Consider the following 20,853-nt stretch of genomic DNA (forward strand, 5'->3'; position numbering starts at 1 on the left):
TTCCTCTGTTCTCTGCTCTGCTACGGGTCTCTTCCCATTAAATGGTAGTTCTTCCTCCCCACTCTTCCCATTGTTTTAATCTGATTTTATGGGTTCCTTCTTTTTATAGTGTCTTTCCTGTACAGTTTCCCCCTATATCACCCTCAAGATGACAGTTGTTGTGAACTGTCCCCGTTTACATACAACTGATTGGAATTGTACTGAACTGAATGAGATCAACTGCCTCCCATGATTCCAGAGTAGAATTGTTGTTCCCAAGCTGCAGCCTCGGACGTTTCTTGACAGTACAGTTAACAGAGACGGGGTCTCTTCTGTGGCTCCTCACTGAGTCCTCAACACCTTGTTCCTTTGACTTTCACAGGTCCACACAGCATGCAGAGTGATGCATGTGGCACAATAATAATAATTTCATTTAAAATGTGGACAGTGTAAGATGGAAGCAGATCATCTGCTGAGGCAACTCCATAGATGATGTGGGCTCCAGTGTTTTTAGAGCTTAAACCGTACAAAGAAAGCTAAGCTTCACTTTAAACACTAATTTCACTGTAAAGCAAATATTTTCGCCCAGTAACAATCATTTGGAGCACACCTGAACACGCTTGTCTAACTGAAGACCAACTGAACTTTTTAATTGCATGAACTGATTTATTTATAGATGACAAATGATAATGATGTTCACTTATGTCTACTTTAGTACACAGGAAACAGTGTACAGCAAAATGTACAAATCGATTCTTTTGTACACTTAGGTCGATGAGTATTTGCACTGTGTTTGCCATGTGCACCACCACTGCAGAATAAACTTTAAAAAATAAATTTGTGACTAACATACAGATTTTCAGCTTTAAATCAAGAGGTTTAACCAAAGCATTGTATCAACTTTTTTAGGTATTAAAGCTAGTTTTATAAATAGTCTCACATTTTCAGAAGCTCTAAATAATTGGGTAATTGACTGACAAGCACTTTTTACTTGATTGCTGTTTTTATTTCAGATAAACAGACTGCAAATCTCTTAATTTGCTAGTTTTTCACTGGAACTGTCAATATGAGGTCCAAAAAGATGTTGATGCATATGATAATTGACGTGTATAAATTAGGGCAGGGGATGGAGTGGAGTGCTTGGTACAATTCAAGACGTATGGCACATTAATTACCTTCATTAACAACTCAGTGGGACCCTGGAAGACAGCACAAGTTCTCATGGAGTGTGGAATATATAAGGGTGATGGGCTGTTCCCACTGCTGTTCTGCATACACCTCAATCCCCTAAGCTGACACATCACTGAAAGTGGTTCACGAGTGGAGTGATCCTGAGCCAGGGTGGATGACGTCAGGTTGTATGTTAAGGGTGAGCGAAACACCGACTCATCTGCAGCAATGACCTCAGGATGTAATTGACAGGAGAAGTGTGGCCAAATGGCTGCAACAAGAGGGAAGGTGATCTGGACTGAAGGATGCAGAATTGCAGACATACAGGACAGCTACAAGTACCTGGGTATCCCAGAGGACAACAGGAACATCATGAAGATGCAGGAAGGTAAGCCACAGCCACATACCTCCAGAAGGAAAGACAAAACCATTCAAGTTTCTTTGTGAAAACAGGGGCTACTCGATTCTATAGTCAACTTAAATGATGCAGAAATACAGGAGGTCAAATTCTTTTTATTTACAAAATTTGTATTTGTCATATTTGACTTTAAAAGATGGTTAAGAAGTTGACACTAAATAGTCATTGATATAGCCAAGCTGTTTAAACATGCATCCATCTTCTTCTGTTTATCCGGGGCTGGGTCGCGGGGGCAGCAGCCTAAGCAGAGAAGCCCAGACCGCCCTCTCCCCAGCCACATCCTCCAGGTTGTTCGTAGGAGCACCAAGGCGTTCCCAGGCCAGCCGAGAGATATAATCTCTCCAGCGTGTCCTGGGTCTGCCCCGGGGCCTCCTCCCAGTGGGACATGCCCAGAACACCTCACCCAGGAGGCGCCCAGGATGCATCCTTGTCAGATGCCCGAACCACCTCAGCTGGCTCCTTTCGATGTGGAGCAGCAGCGGCTCTACCCCGGATCTCCGGCGTCCCTGCCCTATCTCTAAGGGAGAGGCCAGCCACCCTTCGGAGGAAGCTCATTTCTGTCGTTTTTATCCGCGATCTCGTTCTTTCGGTCACTACCCACAGCTCGTGACTATAGGTGATGGTAGGAACATAGCTCGCTGAAGTTTTTCTTATTATATAACAGTTTTGACTGAAGCATCATCATTTACTGTCACTATGAGATAAACTGAAATATACATGTCATCAACATACACAAACATACACAACCCAGACTGATGACTGTGACTTTGTTTAGTCCACAGGTGGAGGAACTCCAGGGCTCAAGGGCCGGTGTCCTACAGGTTTTAGTCCTTGATCCAGCATAACTGATTGAAATGGCTAAATTATGTCCTCAACATGTCTTGAAGTTCTCCAGAGGCCGGGAACTGAACGAATCATTTGATTCAGGTCTGCTGACCCAGGGTGTGATCCAAAACCTGCAGGATACTGGCCCTTGAGGCCTGGAGTTCCTCACTCCCGGTTTAGTGGAAATGCTCTCTGCTGGCAGGGACCACAGTGGCCAGCAGAGGGAGTAACCCGACCAACGTAGCGTTCGAGCACGCACACTACACACATACACGCTCCTGTGCAGCTCCGCCCCCGACGAGCGTGAGCCATCCAATGAAAGAGGAGTTCATCTATGCGTTGCCTTTCTCTGCTCACACAACACACACACTCGCACACAAGCACAGCCAGCCTCGGCACACAGACGCTGTACGAGCCTCACCGTGTGAACACTAACCATGGCTGAAGGAGGAGAAGGCGAGGATGAAATCCAGTTCTTGCGTACTGTAAGTGTCTCTCTGCTGCTTCTGGAGCAAAATACCGGCGCTGCAGTGAGAGTTCACTGCGTCTTTCTGCTCGGCTCTGTGAGTGTGCGTGCGTGCGTGTTGTGATGCGGGCTGGGAGTTTACCGCATTAAGGGATGACAGCTCCTCCACATTGAAGTCACTGGTCAGGGAGTCCGCATCATGCTGACAGGAGATCAGGGGTGGAGGAGGCGTGAAAACGCACTAACAGAAAGACAGGACAAGCAGATGAGAGGTGGAGAACGGTGTGTGGTGGTGCTGTCGTTGTTCATAAAAAGGAGCTGAGCAGCTTGCAGTCTGCGCGGCGGCGCTGGTGTTGTGTATTGGGTGGATGCGGGGCGCAGTGCGGTGCAGACTGGCAGCATGAAGCCTGCAACATCTGCTGCACTTCGTTCCAGCAGGACTGGACGTCCCTCTTTGGAAGGCTCATGCGGTGAAATCAGTCAGTCATCCGGAGGTCTACGTGAGAGGAGGTGTTGCTTTACAAAAAGTTGCACGTGAATGATCGCGTGAGCTCAGAGTATTTTCTTTCTTCTTGAAGGGAACAGATGGTCTGATATACCTGCACACAACATCTTAATTAATATGCATTCGTGTTAATGTGCAGTTTTAGTCTGCGTGCGGCATTTCTGGCCTGGACTGAGATTATTCCAGCGTTGGCAGATCTGTTTTGCTTGTTTTGGGAATTGTCGCTGACATAATGTTGCCATCATATTGCTGATGACTGCAGTAGTACTAAGATGCAATGAGCTGATACTGGAAAACCCTTGGAACAGGTTGAAGTTTTTGGTAGGAAAATGTGAATAGATGGGCAGTCGCTGTCTGTCCTGTATCCAGTGGAGCTTGATTTTCTAGGCTAAAAATGTTCATATGCTCTGTCAGTCAGATTAATGTGTATTATATGAATAGAGTCAGACCCAAGGTTCAAAGCCAAAAGCTTTTAAGTGCAGTGTGTGCGTTTCCTCTGGATATTCTGACAATCAAAAGACAACATGTTAGATTAACTCTAGAGCCATTGAAAAACCCTCCAACCAATACAGCATTTTTAAGGCCAAGTTTATAAAAAGACCAAGCCTCTGCTTGGGGCGGGGGACTTTTGTTGTTCTTTATTTCATCAGTCAGATGTAACAGAATCCCAGAAAAGCGCCACAGACGAGGTGGCACACAAAACATAAATGTTGGCTGCTGCTCACGGGTGACAGTGTGATGGTCAAAAGACTGAATATTAAGGAATCAGAGGTTCGTCGTGTTTTAGAATGAGCTGCAAACGGCAGACTGTTACAGGATTACTTCAGTAGTTTAGCCTTTTTAGTCTCTTCTTCCATGACAGTTTTTGAAGCTCATTTAGGGTATTTTGATGAGCTATTACTGGATGTCACATTTGTGCCATTAAAACTCAGAAAGTAATAACACATGCATTAACATAGCTGACTGGAATATCATTTCACTCCTCCGCCGTAAAAGGCCGATGGGATATTGTTGTCACCCTGCTGGGCGACATGGACAGTTTGTGAATAACTTGCAGGATTATGAAATTCATGCCACAGGTGCATCTGCTAAAAGGCTCAGACAAGTTCAAATGTCAAACCCGTCAGGTCACCGAGGTCAACTTTTCTCTAAATCACAGATTTTTACATTTCTACCATACGTGCATCTAGTAGGAGGCTGATGGGGGAGGCTTGTGATAGACACTGGTTCATATTTTTTTCTTTATCAGAGCCAGTGTTTAACAGTCACTCAGCATCACATTGCACGAAAATAAGTACTAAGTACTACTCATTGTGATATATCAAACTCATAATGGTAAAATATTGTAGAAAATCTTCTCAACAGTGAAATATTTTGTCTGATTGTTATTTTTATTATTGTTTTTCTTTCAAAAACCAACACAAGTGTTTTTATAGAAGCTGATAGTCAGTCAGCAAGATGGCAGCAGCAGAGTCACATGACAAGTCAAACAATCTTTGGTTTTCATGTATTTTTACTGGAAAACTATCAGTTTTATTCCTAATTTAATTCCTTCAAAATCAACAGGATTAGATTAAAAATAAATAAAGACGAGTCTTTGCATTTATATTGACAATTACAGCTGGACTGAACTGGCATACGGTCTTCACACTTCAGTATTCAAACGGAAACATTTCAACATGTCACATCTGGTCACGAACAACTCTGTAATATTTTACATTTTTGTTATTATTATCATTAAAATATAATGTTAAACATTATATAATACCAGTGTTACTATTAAATAACAATATTGAAGAGTATCATATGTTGTAGCTCACATGCGAGGGCAGTGTTTTCTGCCACATCCATCTGATATAAGATTTGAATATTAGATTTGAAAATGACTCCTACACAAATATAACATGTTTATAATAAAAATACCAAATTTCTTGTTTAGACGTATCCAGACTGGGTGTTTTATTCGACCGTCTGTTTAGTCAAGTCTAAATTGCGCTGCCAGTGGTTCTAATTTTAAGAAAGCTTATATCTTAGCAGGTTCTGTGGAAATTGTAGGGAAAGTTGCACATTTTACTTCGAGTTTATTATCATCATGATTGGAGTGGGTGCTTGTGTTTCAACCACTAAGGTGAAGGTGATCTGTTATAATGTCCTGTGGGCATTTCCCTCAGAATGCTGCTTTCAGCACCCAGAGACGTAGCAGGAAATTAAAAGCAAAAGCAGAGTTGGAGGTGGAGACTCCTGGTCACTACACAGACAAGCTTCCACCAGTCGCCATCTCAGCATGTGGTAGCCTGTGAGCCATGGCTGCAGCAGGAGGCACTGCTTTCATGCCAAAGCTCGTCATTTAATGTAATTCCTGAACATACTGACTGAAGAGAAATTCATGAGTCCATAACGTGAGCTTTGTTATAATGAGTTCATTTGTTTTATGTGTACTTTTATGTTTTTATTTATGTTTGAAGTAGTACTCTTACAAAGTGTGCAGTGTCAGCCTTATATTAGAGTGCCTGAGGAGGTTTATGGAATAATTAAATATTATTATCAGTAATAACATGTAAAAAATAGTCCCGTGGTTAGATTTATTTATTTGTTTGTTTATTTGTAGCTCTTAGATAAATGATGTCAAATGTGGCTGCTGTTGTGGTGTAGAATTAAATGTACATTGTTTAGTAGGTTTAGCAGGACTCATGTTATCATATGATTGCTTCTATAAACTTTGCACTTCGGCTCAAAGGCACAGCACACGCCTGCATTCTTTTTTAGCTCAGACTTTATGACTGGATGTCCTGACTCTCATCTTGGCTGCTTTGATGCTTATTTAAGGATTTTGACATGTTTGCTGTACAATGCTTGCACAAAGACAGCGTTTTGTATTTACTTATTTTAAAGCATTAGCCTAGCCTTTTTTCTACATCACCCCTGGATTTGCTGAAAAATTACTGTTTGCTCCTCTTGATAATGTTTCATCCTACTGCCTCTACGCCTTTACTGTTTCCTGTGACTAGGACACTCAAAACAGCAAAGCAGCTTTCTTTCAGGTACGCATGACTTAATAACGGCTTGTAAATTTACATGCAGGCCTTTTGTTTCCCTCTGCCCCTACGTCTCATCTTCTTCCTCCTGCTCCATTCCTACCTTTCATGTTCCTCTGCATCCCTCCCTCTAATCCTGCAGCACTCCTGCTAAGTGCACTTTATATGCAGATCAATACATGGTTTCTGGTGACTGATGATGTGTCAGCACAAACCAAACAGCATGGCAGCAGCTATGTGTTTGTGTTCATTTAATCCCTGTTACAGGGAAATGTTTGTTTGCAGAGAGTAAATGAAGCCAGAGCACAGAATTCCAAAGGAGATCTGGTACAGGTCAATTTAAATAAAGATATCCACTGTGTTGATGTAAAAAGAAGCAGCAGTAGGTAAAAGCTAGTATTTTAGGCTGCTCTCTACTCCAGTGTAATGGTTAACACCTAAAAGATCCCTGGTTCAAGACCAAGAGGACACAGCGTTACCAAGAGGAGACAGCGTTACCAAGAGGACACAGCGTTACCAAGAGGACACAGCGTTACCAAGAGGAGACAGTGTAACCAAGAGGACACAGCGTTACCAAGAGGACACAGCGTTACCAAGAGGACACAGCGTTACCAAGAGGACACAGCGTTACCAAGAGGACACAGCGTTACCAAGAGGAGACAGCGTTACCAAGAGGAGACAGCGTTACCAAGAGGAGACAGCGTTACCAAGAGGACACAGCGTTACCAAGAGGAGACAGTGTAACCAAGAGGAGACAGTGTTACCAAGAGGAGACAGTGTAACCAAGAGGAGACAGTGTTACCAAGAGGAGACAGTGTTACCAAGAGGACACAGCGTTACCAAGAGGAGACAGTGTAACCAAGAGGAGACAGTGTAACCAAGAGGAGACAGTGTAACCAAGAGGAGACAGTGTTACCAAGAGGAGACAGTGTTACCAAGAGGAGACAGTGTAACCAAGAGGAGACAGTGTAACCAAGAGGAGACAGTGTACCCAATTTCTCTGTGATTGTGTTTCTCACTTTGTCTGTTTGTTTTTTTTCTTGAATTTTTTAAATGAACTTCTAGTTGACAGTTAATCTGTAGGGGCTGGGAAAAAAGGAATTAATTGAGGAGTGTTGTTGAAGGACTCACAATTTTAAGTAAACCTCTGGAGGCAGTCCAGTGATATCAGGTCAGAACTGTTTGTTGATCAGCACATGAAATTAGAGATGGGGAAGCAAAAACTGAGAAGATTAAGTTGGAGCATGAAAGTCTGAGGGTTGAAGCAGCATTAGAGGGAGAAAGTAAAAGTGGAACAGTTAATACTGGAACTGATGAACGAGTGGAAACCAGCTACTTGCATTTTAATGAGGAGAAGGTGAAGATGGCTTATCTGGTTGCAGTTGAGACAACGACGACACCTGTTTGGGACTAGCTGGTTCCACTTAACTGGGATTAAGGAGCGACACTGGAAAAGTAAATCAGCTTCTTAAGGATGAATTCACTGTCCCATTACATTTTCTCACTTTAAAGAGTTTATAAAAACTGCATGAAAGATGCAAATGGAAAGTGACCATTATGTTCCTGCTTTAGGTCAAAATTAGCAAAATTCAACTCTAAGTGTGTTTTTTGTTTGTTTAGTTTTTCCCCACCCTTTTCCGACTGAGGACCATGGACTCAGACCTGGAAGTGCAGATCCTCTTTCCCACTGCTTCACATTCAGCCGCTCCAACGCGAGTTGCAGATCACTACCTCATGAAGCCAGCAGAACCACATGACCTGCAAAAAGGAGGGATGAGATTCTGAGGTCACCAAAGCACAAGCCTCCCACCATCTGGCCTATGTCCAGAGTCTGTGACAGAGGGCAGCCCTGATGGACTGTGTTCACTATGGATGAAGTCCAGTAACAGAACACACCTTAATTTCAGATTGTTCCTCCCAATCACGCCTCTCCAGGTCTTGCTGTCATTGCCTACATGAGCATTAAAGTCTCCCAGTAGGAAAATGGATTCACTACATGTAGCACCCTTGAGCACCCTCCACCACTGACTCCAAGAAGGTTGAGTATTCTGACCTGTCACTTGGCAAATAATTGCAGATAACAGTCAGGACCTGTTCCCCAAGCTGAAGGCGCAGGGAAACACCCCCCTCACTCACTGGCAGAAACTCCAGTGTACTGAGCAGATAAAGGATTGCCCACCCTGCTCACTGCCTCTCACTGAAGGCAATTCCAGATTGGAACAACGTCGATCCCCTCTCCAGGAGACTGGTTCCCGAGCCCAAGCTAGTTCAGGTTCGTCCCCTTTCAGAGAGGTGATATTCCATGTCCCAAAAGCCACCCTCGATAGTCGGAAATCAGTCTGCCAGGGCAGGTTTTTCGGACTGCACCTGGGCACCAGTCGCTCTTTGTGGATGGGGCCGTGGTAACCCAGTCTTGTGCAGGGTACACAGGTCCCTTGCTCTTTTGACAGTTATAGGGGTCCTTTGAATTGCTCTTTGTCTGGTCCCTCACCCAGGACCAGACAAAGAGCCGTGTGTGTGTAATACACCTTTTTCCTTGGGGGATCCTACCACATTGCAAAGCAACCCCCCCCCCAAATAACATATCCCTGCACCATGTTAAAGTAGAAATTCACAGAAGGGACCTTTGAATCAGTTTGATACAAATAACCTGCCATTTTAAGTAACACATATGTTATTTGTAATCGATGCCACACAAGAACATTTATTTATGTATTTATTTATTTTTTACCTTTTATTGTTTATTTTATTTTAACTTGCTAAATACGGGACAGACTTGATTGGGGAAAAGAAAGAGGGAAAGAAAAACAGTGGGGAAGAGGGACGGGGATAAAGGGCAAAACCCAAAAACCAACAAAATAAGCAGACAAAAACTACATCTATCAATCACCTGGGTCACCTGTTGAGAAAGAAAAAAGAGAAAAAAGCAGCAGAAGAAAAAAGAGCAACATAATAAACAACATCACAATGATCTATGTGAATATGACAGTAAATACTAAATATTAAACATTATTGTGCAGCACGTAAGATCAACAGAACACAGTGTGCTTTGAGGTAGGAGCCAAAAAGGGTGTAGTTTGTGGGTGTGATCACCCGTGTGTACACCTGTGAGCATGGACGCGCTTGTAAAAGAACATTTTCTGACCTGACGAGCAGTGTTACTCACAAAGGAATGAGTGAATGAATCTATTGTTCAAACCTCAGTGCAGTTCTGTGGATGAATGTACACAGTGATGACCCCATCACAGGTGGCAGATGTCACAAATGGTAATCTCTAACAAAGTTAACAAAATGTCAGTTCTAGGTGGCTGATGGCTACAACGGATGTCCAGAGTATAATGCTAGCATCACACATGCAACAATAGGAAATATGTTAGGATGAAATACATTTAACATTTCCTTTCTGGTTGTATAACAGCATCATTGCTTCTTGTTTTGCTCACTAACAGACATGGTGACATGGTGACTAGAGTTCCCTGTGAGAGGAAACAAACATGTTTGTCATAGCACTTTCTCATCTTCAGCTGTTTGCTTTCATGGACTCAGGTTACTGCTGAAAGTGAATAATATCATTTCACAAGTACCTGTAACCACAGTGGGGGTGAAATTAGCAGAAAGAGGTGTAGCCTACTGTAAGAGGATTTGAGCGTAAGGAATGGCACAAAGAGTGTAGACTGTTTTTAGGAGCAGTGATGCTGAGCTTATTTGTGTTAGCATAAAACTCAATGTACCCATTATGCCATCTAAGCACCATCCTAAATTCATCAAGGGAGCTTAGTTCCCCATGTAAGGACATGCTGACCGCCCTGTGGAGCAAAACAGTTTTTAAACACACGCTGCTGACCCACTATACACTTTGTAACACAGATGGAAGTTAAGAACACAGCTTCTAAAACAAGTAGTATGACGCAAGAAGAAGAGTGCAGATCTGTGACTATCTATGACAGGTACAGTGTCAAATCAGTGCATCACCCTATCAGTGTATGGGTTTTTTCCTTTTTCTCCTTAATCTTGAAACTTTCTTTTAATTTTCCAATTGCTGTCACTTCAAGGAGCATGCACATAACATTCCCAACTAAACACGCTGTGCTAAATAAGCATGTCACAATTGCTAGTAATGTGGTCATTGGTAGCAGGATCAGATTTGTTCTATTTAGTGAAATAAATAAACTAATCCTTGTTTGAAAACAAACAAAACAAACAAAGTTGATGCATTTTTGTTTGTTACTGAAATTGTTCTCCTTGCACAGACAAACAAAAGTAATGTCATATTAAAAAGCAACCTTCTTCAAGTGTAGGTTTTATGTAACAAGAGCTCAAATAAACCTGTCCTCAGCAGGTCTTAAAAATTAAACTCACGATGAGACCCTGTTATTATTTATTTAACAAAACTTAGGCCAAAATGTTGACACAGTGTGTGAAACATTAAGTACACCCCTACTGCTTCCATCAGAATTAAAAGAAAGAGAAGCATCCAGGTGTTGACAATCAAATGCAATTGATTAATTGATCATCACCATTTGTGACCATCTCTATAACAGCAGAGGTGAAAGCAAAGAAAAGACATCAGCAATTCTTGATGGGCTTTTATGACCCTTCCCATCAGTCTGGGTTATAAATCCTTTTTTAAACAATTTAAAGTCTATCAATTAGTGATGGCCAAATGAAGCTTTCCGAAGCACTGAAGCTTGTATTGAAAAACGGTTCATTACTCGAAGCTTTTCAACACAGTCCTCTCCGGTGACATCTGGTGGTGAAAATTTTGAAGAGCAGCTTGAATCTGCAAAATAAAACGGACTGCTCAATCATCACTGCTCACTCAAGAGTGGAGTTCTCTCTGATATTGGGCCACCGTTCCGTTGCTTTGAACATGTAATTGGTTTTGTTTTCTCGATTGGGGGGCTGAAAAAAATGTAATGCGTATTTGCGTAATACATTTTGATCAATAAACTTTCCCTATTTAAACATGCACTATGGTGTGGCCTTTCTTTGCTCCTTGATGTTGGTAAATACAATAAGTGAGCAATATATATAATATACATATGAGAATGCACAGCACATTATGGAGTATGCCCCTGCTGTGAAGTCCTGCCTCCATCTACTTGTCGTTTAATCACTGGACAGCTGGACAGGTTCATACAAAATATTAGATGAGGCCAATTGTCCTATACATATTTTTGACCTAGGGGTGGGATTGATTGTGAACTGGAAAGGGAAAATGCTTAGGAAGCTGAGTACGGCTGCATCGTCACTGATTTGTAGAATCATTTTGATTCGATACAGGATCCGATTCAATTTGATTGGAATCTGGAAAGTTTTGCCTCAGTCAGAAATATTACAATTCTGATCATTTAACAGTATATATCCATAATTTCGTATCTATTAAAAGAAAGCTGACACATGTGAGACTTAATTAGAGATGTAAACAGAGAGTTATGAACCTGCAGCTGCAGAAGCCAGCGAAAAAAAAAAGAGGCAAACACAGCGCGGACCCGACGACGCACCAAAATCTGACTCTGACGCGTCGGGTCCGCGCTCTGTGTTCACGTTTGTATGCAGAATCCGTAAACCTGCTCCCAGTTACTGTTTTAGCTGCATGGTGTTTGACGACATGTTGTGAGGTTTAACCTGAGATGCTGGCGTTTCAGGCATAATAACGTTAATTTACAAATCGACACGGGATTTTAATGAATCAATATCACTTTATTCAATTTAGCATGGATTGTAATCAGAAAGGCGATAATCAAAACCCACCCCTAATCAAGAACTTGCAAAGTAAAAACATGCTCTATGTCAGGTAGCCCTTTTGTTATTTACAGTTAACAAGAGGATTAGTGTTACTGTGCGCTGGCTGAGTCTGTTTCTTTTCTTAGAAATAGTTTCTCCTGCCCTGGAGAAAATCCACTTGCATGGAACAGAAGAGGCTGTGGAGTGCAGGAACTACACTGCAAGCTGGTAGATATGCAGGTATTCCTGGGTCCTGCAGACTATCACCTAACAACAATAAACAAAATGATTTTCTAAACTGTGTAGCAATGTCATGTACGTATAGTGTCAAATACATTGTTGTAGTCTTCATTAGCTTTAATTCACATGGAAGTGTTCCTAAAGTCATATGCTGTAATGATATTTACATTATGAAAACATGATTTTGGACATTTCAAGTTTTTCACTTCGGCAGATAAAATGAATTGAGCAAAATCAACTCAAAATATTCCCACACGCCAGAACGTCCTCTCTTCCTCGCTGGCTCCATATCTGTCAGTGGAATGATCACCTCTTCGCTCTCTGTCACCATCAACACACTCCACGAATCCCGTGGATGATTCACTTCCTTATATCCGTTTGAATCAGGTACCGAAGCAGTTACGTGCGTAATGAAGCTTCGGGCGTCACTGGTCACGTGACTTTTGCCAAACGAAGCAAGCCTCGACACAGTGCTTCTGAACCAGTGTGTTGTTTTTTTCGACACACGCTCCGGAGCGTCAGCTTCAAGCGGGCCATCACTACTATCAATCTACTCTCAGTGTGTACTGTCCTAGGAGTGGACACCACAGGAAATTCACTCCAAATGTCAGAGTCTACAGGCCTGAGTTAGCATTGTACAAGGTTAAAAGTTTCTGACAGTACAATTAGAAAAAGACTGAGCAAATATGGCTTTTATGGAACGTGGACAGCAGAAAGCCTCTCTGAAAAAATACACGACAGCACGGCTCAGGTTTGCAAAGGTGTTAGCAAACTACAATACTTCTGAAACTGTGTCTTTTGGCCAAACGAGATACTAAAGAGAAGCTCTTTGATCATGATGTGCATCATGATGCATATCAGCACAAACCCCTCATACTTCAATTGAACTCAATTCAGGTTTTTTTTTTTTGTTTTTTTTTTGTTTTTAACATTGTGCCAAAAATTATAACAGTTGCTTAAAGGCAACCCAACAATCATATGACCCCCTATGAGCAAGCACCTTGGTGACAGTGGGAAGGAAAAACTCCCTTTTAACAGGAAGAAACCTCCAGCAGAACCAGGCTCAGGGAGGGGCGGGGCCATCTGCTGCGACCATTTGGGGTGAGAGAAGGAAGACAGGATAAAGACATGCTGTGGAAGAGAACCAGAGCCATTAATCATTAAATGTAGAGTGTTGCATAAACACAGTGAGTGGGGAAATAAACGGTGAGTGAAGAAGAAACACTTGGAGCATCATGGGAATCCCCGAGCAACCTAGACCTACTGCAGCATAACTAAGGGAGGAAAAGTTTGAAGTCTAATCTTAAAAGTAAAGGGTGGCTGTCTCCTGAATCCAAACTGGGGGCTAGTTTCACAGCTGAAGGCTCTGCCTCCCATTCTGCTTTTAAAAGCTGTTTTGCTGCCATATTTGTGATTAGTCAAATGCTACCAATGCCACCCTTTCATGTGAGCACGTGGAAGAAAGCTTCAGTGAATTGACAGTCAGCTTCATGTGATCGCTTAACTTGATTGGCAGTGTTTGGGTAAGTGAATCCATTTAATGGAAAGATACTGTACCCTGGGTATGTTGAACTCTTTCGTAGTACAGGACCCTGGGCACCTTGCAGTCATAGAGTCGACTGTGAACTCTCTGTTTGCCAAAGTATTCTAGAGTCAAATGTGAGGCCATCTGTCTGACAGCTAAAGCTTGGTTGAAACTGGGTCATACTCCAGGACAACAATCCCACGCACAACAGCAAATCTGCAGCAGAATGAGCTGGAGGCTTGCTTACTTTCATGCAGTTTCTCAGTATGAAAGTTTAACGACTTCCCTCCTAGTTTCATAAATGTTACCTCTCCATCAAAGCTGCACAGTTCTCTCGCTATCAATCAAAAACCGCCCCCGCGTGTGTTTGTGTAATCAGAATCAGAATCAGAATGGGTTTATTGCCAGATGTTGAGGTTTACAACATTAGGAAATTGCTGCGGTGCTTCAGTGCAGACAATAAGAATTAAAGTGCTATGTAGAAAGAAAGATATGTGCATGAGATATACATGAGATATATACATGAGAATAAGAATTATGAGTGCTACGTAGAAAGATATATACATGAGTGCAGGTGGTGATCAGTGCCAAACATGAAATGATGCAGTGACACAGCGTAGGGTCATGTGTTAGTGGCGGGGACAATCATGTGGTTATTGTTCATGTGTCCAACAGCAGAGGGGAAGAAACTGTTCTTGTGGCGAGAGGTTCTGGTGCGAATGGACCGGAGCCTCCTGCCTGAGGGGAGCAGGTCAAACAGACTGTGTCCAGGGTGAGAAGGGTCAGCTGAGATCCGGGCTGCACGCCGCAGTGTCCTGGAGGTGTACAGGTCCTGCAGAGATGGGAGTCTGCAGCCAATCACCTTCTCAGCAGAGCGCACAACACGCTGCAGTCTCTGTTTGTCCCTGATAGTGGCTCCAGCGTACCACACGGTGATGGAGGAGGTGAGGATGGACTCGATGATTGCGGTGTAGAACTGCATCATCGTCCGTGTTGGCAGGTTGAATTTCTTCAGCTGCCTCAGGAAGTACATCCTCTGCTGGGCTTTCTTGATGACGGAGGTGATGGTGGGCTCCCACTTCAGGTCCTGGGTGATGGTGGTACCCAGGAAGCGGAATGAGTCCACAGAGGTGATGGGGGTGTCAGTCAGGATGATGGGGGGGAGTGGGGCTGTGTGCTTCCTGAAGTCCACAATAATCTCCACTGTCTTCTGGGCATTCAGCACCAGGTTGTTGTGGCTGCACCAGGACACCAGACGTTCAACCTCCCTCCTGTAGGCAGACTCGTCCCCGTCCGAGATGAGCCCAATACACCTTTATTTAGACGCGACAGCACATTTATGCAACTTGCTGTGAACTCCTGTGAAGTGTTCAACAGAATTTAGCTTTAACATGTTAATGTGCACTTGGTCAGAATCATTTGCATGAATTTGACCTGCTGAAACCAAGAACGAACAAACCAGCTGTATGCTGGCCAGCCATTAGTGCCCTAACATTTTTCACCCGAGATTAAACATTTTCAGGTCGCATCAAAATTTCTCTGCATCATTTCTGGGCCCAGAGGCTAATTGGATTTCTAGATACAAATATTGTCTGGAAACCATGAAAATTTGGGTGACTGGTGAGACGGTGTTAGCGCTGACACTTTGGAAGTAAAAACAGTTTTTTATTGTGACTGAATTTCAGACAATTCAAAATATTTTTTTTAAAAGTTGACAGGAATGTCAGAGCAGTCAAGAATGCAAACGTCCTCACTCGTATCAGGCAGTAGCCTGTATATACAGTACGGACATGGCAAGCTCAGCCATTGGATTGAGATTCTGCATTTTGAGGCCTCAGTGCATTTTTGAGTTTTTGTTTTTCCTTCTTTGTCAAATGAGAATGAAAAACAATTACCACATTACAGTACTCATGTTATTTGTATTATTAACCGCAGGTGTACAGCAGCCTCTTAACATCGAGCTGACAGCCATCTGTGAGTTTGAGCTGAGTCTGAATTTGTGTTGAAATGAGGATTATTTCACACTTCACTGTTTGAATACAGCAGATTCCTCATGATACAGATGTGCTAACATGGGGGAAAACACAGCAATTACAAAAAACACTCAGTCTCAGCTGTAGAGGTCATACTACGTATTAAAGAAGGTGTAAGTAACTGAAAATCGGTACACTGTTGTTCATTTCTTTCACATATTGGTTTCCTACCGTTGTCATTTGGTCAGGCTGATATTTATCTGATTTTTTGGAATCAGATAAATAGTAATCAGAATCAGAAAGGGTTTTATTGCCAAATGTTGAGCAGGTTTACAACATTAGGAAATTGCTGCGGTGCTTCAGTGCAAACATACTGTCATAAATTATAATAACAGTTACAGTCGAACAATATTTAACTATTTAACATTTTTCTATTTATTTTTGTTCTCAGCTTTTTTAATGTTGTTTTGTATTTCAAAGTATAGCGATCTCTCTCCTTTCATCTCCAGCACCGCTGTCATAAAACTCCTGACCTGTTGGTTATTGCTGCTGAAAGTTGCGATTATTTCGTTCTCATCGGACACCGACAATGACTGGAGCTGGGCAAGCTGAGAGACCAGCTGGTCTGCTTTCACTGTTCAGACATCAGTTTCGATTCGCATTAACAGATACACGAGCTTCAGTGATTTAGCATCTTGACAGATGAGTTTCCTCTTGGTCAGAGTATGTGATCTAGAGAAGAATGAGTGATAAAAAGTTGTTAATAACTCCTTTTGAACTTTAGCAGGGAAAGCTGTAATGATGATGGAGAGGTTCTTACAAGTTGAGCATGTGCAGGCTCACTCAGCACTTTAGATTAGCATCTGTGAGAATCTCTGAATGTAAGATGTTTAAACAGCCTTTAGTCCTCTGTAGATATGCACAGTTAACCATGTCACTCAAGCCTTTTAATTCAGCTGATTCTTTATTATTCATGTATTTGAAGATAGTTCTTTGTCTGTTTGTGAGCTCATAAACAGCATTTTTTTTAATAGATTTGTGGTTTTCTCAGAACGGGGTTGTCTCTGCTTGCCTGTCTGTGAATGTCTCTGCATGCCACGCCTCCTCAGGTTATTGTAGACGGTATCAGTGACTCTCATTTGGATTCCTGTAAAGGTGGAACTCTTTCACAAGATTTTGATTATGTAAACAGGACTACGATATACGCGATATTCATAGAAATCTATTATTACAGTTGATGTCAACTGTTTACATTTAAAGACAGAATAATGGATGCCTAGTGGGTCAAAAGGTAAGCAGTGGGAGTGCTACCAGCGGTCTACAGGACTGTGCGTACACCGGGGCTTGTGAACATGCTTTGAAGGTGACCTTTAACAGGTTCAAAGGATGAACAGGGCGAGGCATGAGTCAGAATCTTAACTGGGAATGTTCTTTTCTTAGCAATTGTAATATTAAATAGTCCTAATAGAACAGATGTGCTTGTTTAATTTTTTGAGCTTGGCTTGTTTCAGTAAACTGGGCTTTTAAAAAAATATATTCAGAGTCAATAAATTCAGTTTGATAAAGCTGAAGGTGAATCCCTGCAGAATAGCTTAGACTGTCAGAATAGTCTTCAGTCACACTGGGTTTGATCTCCAGAGTCTCTCAGTGCTTATGTGAAAAGGACATGAATCTAATTAAGCTAGCATCAAATGTATCACGCTGACATATGGTGGCCTGCATTTGCATTCTTTCATACTATATGGCATATAAGGCTTGGTTTAGCACTGTAAAAGTCTCTGGCTACAAAACTGTCTCAGTGACTTTTATCTCTTCATGTGATCCCAGACTTCTTTCTTCATTATTTGTAATAGTTCAAATTTTACATTTGATTAGCAGGAGGCTCAGATAGCTAGGAAACCCCACCACTGAAGCATATATCCTGGTCAAGAATCTAATCAAGATTCCTCACATTGATACTTGAGGCCAAGCTAAAGCCATCCAGAAGAAGGATGTGGTTAAATACCACATTTCTAAGATTTGGTACAAGGGAAGTGAAATGCCTTCTTTCAGGTAATGCCACCGTTTTTCCACAGCAGCGACAGCAACACAACAGCGAGATGCTCCTGCTCTGTGGTGAAGTCATTTATTGCTGTTTGGTTCAAGCTGCAGCTGGCAAAGTTCAGTCTGTTGAGCCATAACTGCGTCCAATCCCACGTCACTGGCATCAGTGTATTGAGACTTTGCATGTGACGTGAGGTTTCTGCTATAGTGGACATGATGATGCCTGCCAATTCTGCTGCACTGTTGGGAGCAGCAATCACCATCGACAGAAAGAGAATCTTTGTTAATCACTTTCTGCTGATTTGGATAGAAGAAGACAAGCAAAAAGTATTTATGTGATACAGTGGAATCAAATAGTAATAACAGTTACAGTCTAACAATATTTAACCATGTAACATTTTTCTATTTATTTTTGTTCTCAGCTTTTTTAAGCTGCCTCCTCCACCACTACTCTCTGCAACTGCCTTTCATCCTCTTCCTCCTCAACTGAAGCCTTACTCCTGAACTGAAGTTTAGGCTCTAACATAAGAACTCTTACAAGAACATGCTTATTCATTCTTGATATTATCACAATTAGTTATTGACAGGAGGTTTGTCTGCAATCCTCCTGTCTCCAGACAGCTGACAAGAGCCGACAAACAACAACATCCCACATAGCAAAATTGGTATGGCCCAGATCAGGCCCACACACCGCAAAGAATGATGGCCCAGATCTGGTTTGCCAGAGTGGCCCACACATGGGCCAGCACAAGGCCAGTTGCAGACACACTGGTGGTCCTGTGCTGGCCCAGAACAGTTTCAGCTCTGGCCCCAGATGTCAGCCTAATGTGTGCCTTAATCAAGCCATGTAATAACAACATGTGCTGGAACATAATAGTGCAAAAGTAGCATGACGAAACTGTTCAGTGAATGGACTGATTCTTATATAGCGCTTTTCTACTCTCCCAGATTACTCAAAGTGCTCTATACAACATGCCACATTCACCCAATCACACACCTTCTGCTAACTACATTCAGACACATTCACATTCCTGACATGCAGACTGGAGGAACCAGGGATCAAACCACTAACCTTCCGATCAGTCGGTGACCTGCTCTACCTGCTGAGCTACAGCCATCCACTGGCAACGATGAGTAAACCATCACTAGGTTTTGGATAAAGTGTACACTCACAAACCTGTTAAACGTGCATTTGAAACGTTGGCTACCATAGCAGTATAGTATTGCAACATGGCATTTGGGTCTAACTAAAATAGCAAAATAGGAACATAAATAGTGCCATCATTGCCAAACCTGGCCCACATCTGGTTGACATACACTCTGCCATGACACCAGTCGGTCAGAAGGGCCAGCTTGATGCCGGATCCAGGCCAGACCTGTTTGCTATGAGCCTGGGCCACATAACCCAAACCACAATCGAGCCAGATGTGTCATGCCATCACATAGACAGTGCCATCAGGCCTGGCCCATATCTGAATGACATGCGTCTTATCATGCCAGAAGTCAGCCAGCAGTGCAGGCTTGATACCAGATCTGGGCCAGACCTGTCTGCTACGTGGGATACCGTTATAAACTAACAGTATAAGTCGTTGACAATGTAAGTGATAATATGCAGAGATGTGACAATATCAAAATGTAATAAAAATCAGGTAAATACCTCAGTAGTGACCACTGACCCTTTTCCACTTCTTCAAGTGACTGCAGTTTCAGTCCACTGACTGAGATTTGTTACTCATCTTGACACAAAACACTGATAAGTACACAAACTGTCCTAGGCCTTCAGATCTCATCCAGTATAGTTTGTGGGATTGTTGATAACATAATGATATAAATAGTGTGGCTAGAATTTGGAATGACCTGGAATAAGGCCTTTAAATTATGAGGTGGTTTTAGAAGGTTGTTAAATGAATAAACTACTGAAAACCCAGATTCGATTTCTTAATTTCCTTTTCTTGTAAATGAACTGAATTACTATGAACTAAAATTTATGTTCATTGTAACTGCTCCTGAAGGTTTTTCATGTTCGAAGTAGAATAAAGGGCCATGCTCCAACTGATGTTCAGCCAGTATTTTAATCTTCTTTTCACCAGCAAACACCGTGAAAAACTATGATGAAATGATCAATGAAAAACACGGATATTACATCAGCAGAACAAAAATTACAACTCAAATAAAACATACACACAAAGTAAATGCACCAACATACCGCGTGCGCCTTTCTACTGAACATTCATGAGCAATTGTAGTCCATATCTTCTATATTTCCACCTTTTACACAAGCCAGCATTCTCTTTCTGGCTCAAGCCGTCAGTCTCTGGTGACATGTGCGCTTAATTGAGCATCACCCCAAAGCATGCGCACCACAAAGCGCCACACTCAGGTCCACCAGTAGGTGGCGACAACACAACATGAATCCAGATTAAACACCAAATTTTGAACATCGCAATCACATACTAATTACATTTCAATGCGACGACTACATTCATGTTATAAACATAAATTTGTCTCATTAGCCTCTTTTCCATTAGTACCTACTCGGCTCGACTTGCCACGGCTTGCCATGACTTTACTCAGATCGACTGGTTTTCTATTACAATCAAGCACTCTCGTGACTCATCTAGTGACCCCACTGACCAGCCAATCGGTGGCATGCAGTCTGACGACATCACATTTTTAGTACCTGTTCAGATTGCTTTGAACCCCGGCCGAGCAGGTACTATTTAAGGACCTGGTACCAGCTATTATGACCTAATGGAAAAGCCTGAAAACTGTGGCGAATCATGGCGAGTCAATCTGAGTAGAGGTACTGTTGAAAAAAGGGCTACTGACACTGCCTGAGGGAAGCGTGTGTAATGTAAATAGAATGGGTTCTACCACAGAACACTGTGGAACTTATTAACCTTAGTGTGTGATGAGACTCCCCGTTTACATGAAGAAACTGGACTCT

The 20,853-nt window shown here is 42.3% G+C and overlaps 1 protein-coding gene across 1 annotated transcript in view; it reads left to right on the forward strand.

Moving 5' to 3' along the window:
* Positions 1 to 2,767: 2,767 nt before the first annotated feature.
* ryr2a (ryanodine receptor 2a (cardiac)) overlaps positions 2,768 to 20,853 on the forward strand; it is a 316,621-nt gene continuing 298,535 nt past the window's right edge. Inside the window, exon 1 of the mRNA XM_080872616.1 lies at positions 2,768 to 2,877. Within this exon, the coding sequence (XP_080728742.1) occupies positions 2,830 to 2,877 (48 nt within the window). The 5' untranslated portion in view covers positions 2,768 to 2,829. The remainder of the gene's footprint in view (positions 2,878 to 20,853) is intronic.

The sequence above is a fragment of the Rhamphochromis sp. 'chilingali' genome, assembly GCF_963969265.1.
Source record: "Rhamphochromis sp. 'chilingali' genome assembly, chromosome: 22".
NCBI classification, from domain to species: Eukaryota; Metazoa; Chordata; class Actinopteri; order Cichliformes; family Cichlidae; genus Rhamphochromis; species Rhamphochromis sp. 'chilingali'.